The sequence below is a fragment of the Myotis brandtii genome, unplaced genomic scaffold (genome assembly GCF_000412655.1).
Source record: "Myotis brandtii unplaced genomic scaffold, ASM41265v1 scaffold181, whole genome shotgun sequence".
NCBI classification, from domain to species: Eukaryota; Metazoa; Chordata; class Mammalia; order Chiroptera; family Vespertilionidae; genus Myotis; species Myotis brandtii.
The window spans coordinates 2,594,280-2,603,884 of NW_005356712.1; the positions used below are offsets into that span (position 1 = coordinate 2,594,280).

Here is a 9,605-nt window from a genome sequence, read left to right on the forward strand (position 1 = left end):
AACTCAAGGAATACCAAGCTAAACAGATCTGTGGCACATAGGGACTTTGAGAGCAAGATGTGATAGATATTGCATATAATATCATGTTTTCATTCGTCAAAAATTGCTCAACCAATGTCAGGCATAAATGAGTAAGATGCACAGACACATTCATTCAATAAACTTTTACTAAGCATCTGTGTTCAGCACCCTGCTGGACTCAGAGATAGAGTGGTGAGCTAGAGAGAAACATAAAATAAAAATAAAGCATAATAAATGCTTTGAAGTGGGAGGTGGGGGCGGGGCTGTGGAGGGTAAGTGGGAACAACTAATCTAGTCTAGGGAAAGTTTTTCAGCAAGAGCCAAGAAGATTGAAGAAACTTACTGCAGCAAACAGGTTCCATGGAAAGGGGCCTACATAAGCAAAGGTCCAAAAGTTGTGCATTTGGGGACTGAAAGAACTTTGGTGTGAGCCCAAAGTTTAAGGAGGAGGATTGTGGGAGCCTAAAATAGAGAGGTCATAAAGGTCCTGGTAAGCCAGAGATGGGAGCTTGCCTGGTAATTCTGTGGAGTTTTCACAAGGAGATGAGTCTTAAAGAATAATAGTTCTCCAAACAGACAAGAGGAAAAGTTATTCCTAGCAGAGGATACTGTATATGCAAAGATTCAAAATCCCAAAAGAGGATGGCACATTTGAGGAACAATCAGTAGTAGATATGGCAGGAGTATAAAGGGAAGCAGGTAGATGGTCGGGGTCAGGTCCTCAAAAGCCATTGTAGAAGCAATGGAGAGCTCCTGAAGCCTATTTTAAGAAGGAAAGCGACAGGGTCAGATTTGTGTGATAGAGACTGGCAGTCATGTGTCACATATCGGTAAAGAGACCTGTTAGGAAGCTATTGTAATAGTCCAGGGGACAAAGGGAATAAAGGCCTGAACTAAAAGAGAACGTGCTAATGGAGAAGGGGAGGAAGGAGGAGGATTTGAGAAATATTTAGGACGTAGAAATATTTGAGATTGAACTTAGTGACCATTGAAAGATAGGTTTGATAACAGTGGATAGGTCATCATTTTACCAAGATAAATAGAAGAAGGGGCGAGTTTAGGTGCCTGGTAGATAATTGGCTAAGTTGTGGACATGTTATCTGAGCTACGTCGGTATCCAAGTAGAGAGGTACAGAGATGGAAGTCTAGAGTTCAAGAGAGTGTCAGGATTAAAGACAAGAAGTTAGGCATCATTATTATATGGTGGCAGTTGTAGCTTTAGGAATACCTGAGATCTAGGGATAGGAGATAGTATTAGAGAGGGAGGAGACCAAGGACAGAGTTGTGGACACCAACATGTGAGGGCTGAGTAGAAGTAGACCGAAGAAGATGAATAATCAGCAATGTGGGAGGGGAACTAGGGAGAGCATGTCGCAGAAGCCAGAACAAAAGTTTCTAGTTGATTTTAGATGTTGCAGAAAGAACAATTGGACCTACCAGTGGATTTGTCCATTGATTGTCACAATCAGTGGAGTGGTGGGAATGGAAGGCAAGATAGTGCATTGAAAAAGTGATTAGGTGAGCCCTAGCCGGTTTGACTCAGTGGATAGAGCGTCAACCTGCAGACTGAAGGGTCCTGGGTTCGATTCCAGTCAAGGGCACATGCCCAGGTTTCAGGCTTGATCCCCAGTAGGGGGCGTGCAGGAGGCAGCCAATCAATGATTCTCCCTCATTATTGATGTTTCTCTCTCTCTCTCTCCCTCTCCCTTCCTCTCTGAAATCAATAGAAATATATTTTTTTAAAGTTATTATGTGAGATAGAAACTCACATAGGTAAGTGAGATTGCTTTTCCCAGATCTTCATCAGTGAAGGAAAGGAGAAAGAGAACTGTAGCTAGAGGAAAACACAGTTAAAAGGACTTCTGTTTATTGGGAAAGGCTTAATAAACATGTCCTTAGGCTGAGGATAGAAGCCAGTGTATTCATTCATTCATTTATCCAATAAGTATAGAGTGTTTATATACTGTGCCCCAGGCATCCTGGATACTGTGGTGAATAAGACAGTCATCAGTCGTGTCTTCATGGAACCTAAAGAAGAGTGGAGGAAACAGACATTGAAAAAGTCTATTCATTGTAATGGCAGAGCAAGTGCAGTGTGTTAATAGAGTGTAAACCAGGAGAGGTAGGCTGATACGGAAAGGTCTCTCAGACACAGTGATCATTTAAGCTGAAGTGTGAGAAGCACATTCCAGGCAAAAGGAACAGCATTTTTAAAGATGGGAAAGACAGTGGCACTATTCTAGAATTCAAGTCCATTATTTTTAGAATGTAGAGAAGAAGCAAAAGCCTAAATGAGAAGAAGATGAGGGTAAACAGGCTAGGTCAGTGGTCGGCAAACTGCGGCTCGCGAGCCACATGTGGCTCTTTGGCCCCTTGAGTGTGGCTCCTCCACAAAATACCGACTTTTGCGCATGGGCCATGAAGTTTCAATCGCACTGTACATGCGCGCCCGCACGTGGTATTTTGTGGGGCCAAAGAGCTGCATGTGGCTCACGAGCCACAGTTTGCCAACCACTGGCTAGGTCATGTAAGGGCTTGCAAGCTTTCTTAAGAATGTTTATCTTTATCCTAGAAGCAGTGGGAAGCCACTAATGAGTATTAAGGAGGGGACTAATGCCAGATTTGCATTTTTTGAACAATCACTCTGGTGATATGTGGAGAATGTCCTGAGAGATGGCAAGGGCAGATATATAGGATATGGGCATGAGGGAGTGGTGGCTAGCCAGAGAGGGATCACTGGGATGAAGGAGAAGTGACTAAATTTGAGAGATAGACAAGAGATGGATTTGAAAGCACTTAGAAACAGATTGAATGTGGAGAGTGAGGTATTAAGGATGACTCCAAGTCTCTAGTTTGAACAAAATGGTAGATGGTACTACCATTTACCTATATCAGTGGTTCCCAAACTTATTTGGCCTACCGCCCCCTTTCCAGAAAAAATATTACTCAGCACCCCCTGGAAATTAATTTTTTTTAAATTTTAATAGCAATTAAACAGAAAGATATATGTATTAATGTTTCTACCTTTTTCGTAAAATATAGTAAAGAAAGGTGTAAATTAGAAACATTGAAGTTTGAAATTATGAAACTATTTATTGAACTCAGAATAGAAAGGTAATACAAAAAAAGTTAAAACAAATGCACCTGTGGCCATCACCGCCCCCCTGGATCGCTGCAGCGCCCACCAGGGGGCGGTAGCGCCCACTTTGGGAATCACTGACCTATATGGTTAACAAATAATAAAAGGGAAGTGGAGCAGATTGGGATAGTGAGAAGGGAAATATGATTAATATTTGTTATGTTGAGCTTGATGGCCTGGGAAACATCTGGGTGAAGATGATAAGCTAGCGTGGACCTCAGAAGAGAAGTCTGAAATAGAGGTACAGATGTGGGAGCTATTTGCATGTAGATAGTAATTGGAGTCTTGGGAATAGATGAGATTCCTTAGGAAGTGAGATTAGAGGAAGAAGAGTGCCCACAACAAAGCCCTGAGAAACACCCATATCTAATGGTCCAGTAAGGTAGTGTGTACCTGGAAAAGGAGAGGAGAGAGGGAAAAACCAAGAGGGTGTGTGGTATCAGAAGACAAGAGAAAGAAGATTTCAGGAAAAAGGGGGCAATCCATAATATCAAATGCTGCTTGGGAAGAGCCTTCATTAGTGACCTTGATGTGAGCAAATAAGTAGAGGAGTAGGATCAGAATGAGGAGTGCAAGATGGGTGTGCCGAGGGGCTGAAGGGAAGGAGAGGGGGAGAGAGTTGATAGGGACATAAAGGTTGAGAGGATTTTCATCTTGTTCATCTTTGCACTCTCAGCATCTGCATCGATGCCTGGCATACAGCAGTGCTCACTAAATGCTTGTTATAGAAGACGGGAGGTAATGTGTCAGGAATATAGGTTCAAGATTGCCCTTGGATAAAAGGAGAGAAACAGCCTTTTCTCTGCAGCAGGAAGGAGAGAAAAACAGAGATGATCATTACAGCAGTCCTTTACTGACTGCTTACCATGTGCCAGGCACTGTTTTAACTATTTTCTAAGTGTTATTTCATTTTTGTGAAACTCCTTTGAAGTCATTACTGTTTCAACCCTAATTTACCTATAAGGAAACTAAGGTTTACTGAAATAGAGCCACTTGCTTAGGGCAGGAGTTGGCAAACTTTCTCTGTAAAGGGGCAGGTAGTAAATATTTTAGGTTTTGTAGACCACAGGGTCTGTGTCACAACTGCTCAACTCTGTGATTGTAGTACAAAAGCAGCCATAGACAATACAAACTGAATGAGCATGTCTGTGTTCCAACAAAACTTTATTTACAAAAACAGGCAGCAGTGAAGGTTTAGCCCTTGAGCTGTAGTGTGCCAACTCCTGACTTAGGGTCACATGACTAATTGGAGCAGGAGCTAAGATTTGAACCTATTTTCAGGTGAGCTTATAAGCCTGTATGCTTGGCCACTATTACGTTATGCTGCCTCTATCACATTCTTTTCTTCAGTTTAATTCACTTTACAAAACAGACATGATATTTACCTCTATTTTTACTTATAAAACGTGATGGATTTTGTATGTGCAGCTTTTAGGGGATCAATAGCAAATACTGGAATATCCTCTGATTTTTAGACTGGCACTTTTGTAGAGTCAGAGCTGGTATAGAATAACACAGTTACTGACATTAATAATAGAATGCCAGAAACAAGAGGAGCTGGCGGTGTTTCCTCAGTGGTCTCCAGTGCCCACAGGAGAAGCCTCTCCCCCACTTGGCCAGGGCTTATAGCAATTAACACAGACGAGTAGAAACGAACAGATTTTCATTCCCTTTATTGGTAAGGGACCTGCCATATCAGGAGGGAATTGATAACAACCTCATTGGGTCAGTAAACCCTTTGGCATTTATCTGTAAGGCTGTCCCTTCTGCAGATTGACTGCTTTTGTCTAGTATTTCTTCTGCCTTTGTTTCTCACTGAGAAAATGAGGAGAGATCCTCTTTAGTGGGTTTCAGTGAAAGCTTATTAAGATGAATTATTGGAAAGCACCTTGGAAATATTATTTATTTTGTATTTATTTGCTATATAGTATATTTCTCCAAAAATACTTAAGAAGGTACTATGCAAATAACTTTCTAAAACTATTCTAATAATATTTCAGAGAGTCATTTCTCAATCAACATATTGAGATATATTGGTAATTGTCTTGTTCATCTTTGTATTCTCAACATTGTACAGATAGGGAAGGAAGCATAAGGTGAATGATAACTATCTTGCAAAGTGGTCTATGTGTATGGATACGTGCTGATAAACTTGGTAGAAATGTCTAATTCAAGGGTTCTAATCTCAGAGTTCCCAGCTGAGCTGAGGGCTTGTCAAATCTAGACAAAACCAAGCCTGGGACAGGAGGGTCGTCATCCCTAAACATACTCCTGCTCATGGCCCCTAACCTTCAACTATGCTCACCAAAAGGTTGTCATTTCTGCTGGCTGGCTTGGCCCATTCCCCACACAGGATCAGTATCATCGTGCACAACAAACACAAAGTTCAGGTGCTACAGGGAAGCGAGAAACTGTCAGGCTGGTTTATACTCTGATTTTACTGCTTCAAACCAGAATATGCCCCTTACGATTATCAAGGCTACCTTCTGTGGGGAAGAGATTTTGAGCCACTTGAGTTTTAGATTGGCTGCCAGCAGGGTAACATATAGCCAACCACAGGGACCAACATTACTTGCCAGGAGCATAACAGCACTATGGTGTATTCCTCAAGTGGACTCTATATGTTTTTAGACTTAAGGTTATCTAAATGTATTATGATTTTAGGATTAAAGATATCTAAATATGGAAATGTCAGTCAAAACCAAAATAACAATAACAACTATTTATTAAATAGTTGGTATACATCAAGGACTATGCCTTAAGATTTTATATGAATTCTTTCATTTAATCTTCACACCAATCTTAGACACTTGTTGTTTAGAACTTGTTATTTTCCTGAGATGAAAGAGAGAGAGAGAGAGAGAGAGAGAGAGAGAGAGAGAGAGAGAGAGAAGGAGAAAGAAAGAGAAAGAAAGAGAAAGACTGGGAGAGGTTAAGTAACTTGCCAAGGTGACACACCTAGGTGAATGGTGCAGCTAGAGTTTAGGTTCAGGAGTCTGCCTCCAAAGCCCAAGTTTAATCACTGGTGTGTGTAGCATTCCTGACTCCTGCTGGTGTGGTTTTTCTTAAGAATGTTTTTGTGTGTATTTTTTAAGAAAGAATGATGTTTTTAAATTGTTTTATTGCTTAAAGTATTACAAAGAGTATTACATATGTCAGAATGTTTTAAGAAAGAATGTTTTAAAGATGTGTTTTTAGAAGTGTGTAGCCCATTGGGTAGAGTGTACTATTTTTGATTCCTAACTCTGGATGTACCCAGGGCATCTCGCTTTTTTTTCTGAGGAGCCTGTTAAAATCTGAACATCTTCCCGTAGTTATTACATGCTGTAAGCTAGATTACAGTGTATGTCTTATGTGCCCACAGTTACGGCTAGATGAGGCTCAAGAAGCAGAATGCCAGGCCTTGAGGCTACAGCTCCAGCAGGAAATGGAGCTGCTCAATGCCTATCAGAGCAAAATCAAGATGCAAACAGAGGCACAACATGAACGTGAGCTCCAGAAGCTAGAGCAGAGGGTGTCTCTGCGCAGAGCACATCTTGAGCAGAAGGTATGAGTGTTCCTACGGGTCCTGTGCAGCTGGGTGGAGGATGGGGCACAGCCTAGGAAACTGCCATTCATTGAGCCCTGCCTATGTACTGGGGGATTAGTAGACACTGTTCACTTATTACCTGCTTCTACACTCCTAGTACCGGAGAGGTAGGCATAATCTCCATTCTACAAGCAGGATACTAAGGCTCAACATGGTTAGGTTACTTACATAAATCTGATCTCAGAGCCTAAGCTCTTTATATTACTCTGCTAGGAATCCCCCACCTTCCCAGCCAGAGGAATACATGGGTTACTGGGTAGTTGATATGACATGTAAAAGGCACTGCGAGCTGATAGCATGGCTGCTAAATGGCATGAGGAAGCCAAGTGCAAATTTGGCTTTCATTTTTAGCTATTTCTAAATGAAAAGAAATCACCAGCAAGGCTCTTTAAAAAAATTGAAATGAAGAGAGGCTGATATTGCCATGCATAATAAATGTTATCTGAATTGAAATATTCATTGCTTTAAATATTGCTGAGGAATATGAAGTAGAAAAGATTTCATAAAGCATCTCCAAACTGTGTTGACCATTTATTTGCTTAACCAGTTATTTGTACTTTCTTCCGCTACTTCCCTGAGACCAACGTAAAGACTATCGTCCCAACTCCTGTTCTAGAACTAAATTACTGATGACTCAGGGGGCACTTGGCTCTCTATGGGACAGCAGCACAGTCTAATTGTGCTCGAGTGTCTTTTACCTTCTCCTGAGTTTTCTCCCGCTGAGACAGGACACTGACCTCCAACAGCCCAGCTGCTTAGCTTGCTAGAATGGTAGAGCTATAGCCCCAGGTGGCCCCAAACATTTTTATTCTTGTGAGCAAGTTTTAGATGTAATGGATTAGATACAAGACATATACCACAGGACCCTCCCGCCTGTCCCCATCTAGTTTCTTCTGAGTTCCTGTGGGTCTGTGTGTCATATGTGTGGGTGTATGTGCACGTGTGCATGTGGGTGCCTGTTGGGAGATCTTTTCTATTAACAATCTGCTCATTGTGCTTATTTCAGATTGAAGAAGAGCTGGCTGCCCTTCAGAAGGAACGCAGCGAGAGAATAAAGTATCTATTGGAAAGGCAAGAGCGAGAGATTGAAACTTTTGACATGGAGAGCCTCAGAATGGGATTTGGGAATTTGGTTACATTAGATTTTCCTAAGGAGGACTATAGATGAGATTAAATTTTTTTGCCATTTACAAAAAAAAATAAAACAGAAAAAAATTCAGACCCTGCAAAACCACATTCCCCATTTTAACGGGCGTTGCTCTCACTCTCTCTCTCTCTTACTCTTACTGACATCGTGTCGGACTAGTGCCTGTTTATTCTTACTCCATCAGGGGCCCCTTCCTCCCCCCATGTCAACTTTCAGTGCTGGCCAAAACGTGGCCACCTCTTCTACTCATAGTACACGTCACAGTATTGATGTGATTTAAAACGTTTCAGTGAAAACTTCGGAGACAGTTTTTAAAAAACCAATAAACCAACAACAAATGTGGATGTATATTGCTCTAAGCAATCACTCATTACCACCAATCTGTGAAAGGAAAGCAAAAAAATAATAATAAATGCCAAGGGGGAGAGAGACACAATATCCGCAGCCTTACACCTTAACTAGCTGCTGCATTATTTTATTTTATTTTATTTTTTTGGTATTTATTCATCAGGAATTAAAAAAAAACAAAGTTTTATTAAAGATTGAAAATTTGATACATTTTACAGAAACTAATTGTGATGTACATATCAGTGGTGACATATTATTACTTTTTTGGGGATGGGGGTGGGGGGTGGGGTGAAGAGATCTTGTGATTTTTAAGAACCTGCTGGCAAGAGTTTAACTTGTCTTCAGCATATTCTGATTGTATCATAATCATTTTCTGCTGTTGCAGAGGATGTGAATACACTTAAGGAGCTCACAGAATCCCAGTAGCACAAATTGGGCTTTGGCAAATCGTGTATTTTGTGTATAGAAGGAATTTAAGGAGAGGTATTACTTATTTTCATATTGTATTTTAACTGTTTCTCTGATCAAATTTTTTTACTTCCTCCTCCTATTCTTCCCCACCTCCCTCCTTTTTCCAATTCAGTATTTGGAGTTCAACACTGTCTCTCAATCAGATCATCTTGATCTTTTTCTTTATTTCCCTTCCCCTCCCAAAGTCCCATATCTTCTTGGTCATAAATATTGCATTATTCACACTTTCAAACTGTGTATTTTCTTACAATAAAAAATGATGAAAAAAAAAAGGCTTTACTTCTTTTGCATGCACTTTAAAAAACAAACATTTTTCAGGTTCCAAGGAAGAGCATGATAACTGTCAGAGCTTTTAATTATATTTGTAAATAAAAGTGTTCATCACATCGCCTTGCTGTGTTATTGTAGCAGGAAGTTTCCCTTCTAGGTTTACCGGTTCATAATTGAGATGGAGAGCCACCTCCACAAACCATTCTCCATCGCCCTGGTTGCTTTGAGAAGAGCCATTCAAGATCCTCAGGTAAAGCTGTGTCTTCCAAGTTCTTCTATGGGACTGAAAATAATGTGGCACTATTTGAAGTGGTCAGTGGCACCTTTTTGTCCTTAAAAATGGGAAAAGGCACATATGTACACGCACACACACACCAGTGTGCCAGTCATGCATAGAAGTACGTATTGCTGAGGAGAGAAATTAGACACCCTTAAAGAAAGGCATGCTATGAAGAGAACATCATAGCCAGATATTTGAAATGATCCCACTATAATAGACCCCCACCTCATATTCTGCTTTTATTAGAATAACTAGAGGCCCGATGCATGAATTTGTGCAAGGGGCTCGGCCCCCACCGCTGTGGCGGCTGCCTCTGCCCCCACTGCCACGGCTTCATCCG

The 9,605-nt window shown here is 41.0% G+C and overlaps 1 protein-coding gene across 2 annotated transcripts in view; it reads left to right on the plus strand.

Annotated features, from left to right (window-relative positions):
• The window catches only part of TAOK3 (TAO kinase 3), a 142,227-nt gene extending 133,122 nt beyond the window's left edge, over nucleotides 1–9,105 (plus strand). The window contains exons 15-17 of one of the 2 annotated variants that reach the window (XM_014537693.1): nucleotides 6,525–6,707; nucleotides 7,756–7,820; nucleotides 8,828–9,105. In XM_014537693.1, coding sequence (XP_014393179.1) covers nucleotides 6,525–6,707; nucleotides 7,756–7,820; nucleotides 8,828–8,975 — 396 coding nt within the window. In that variant the 3' untranslated portion in view covers nucleotides 8,976–9,105. Of the gene's footprint in view, nucleotides 1–6,524; nucleotides 6,708–7,755 lie in introns of both variants that reach the window. The other variant, XM_005863779.2, reaches the window with a different exon arrangement.
• The last annotated feature ends 500 nt before the right edge of the window (nucleotides 9,106–9,605 follow it).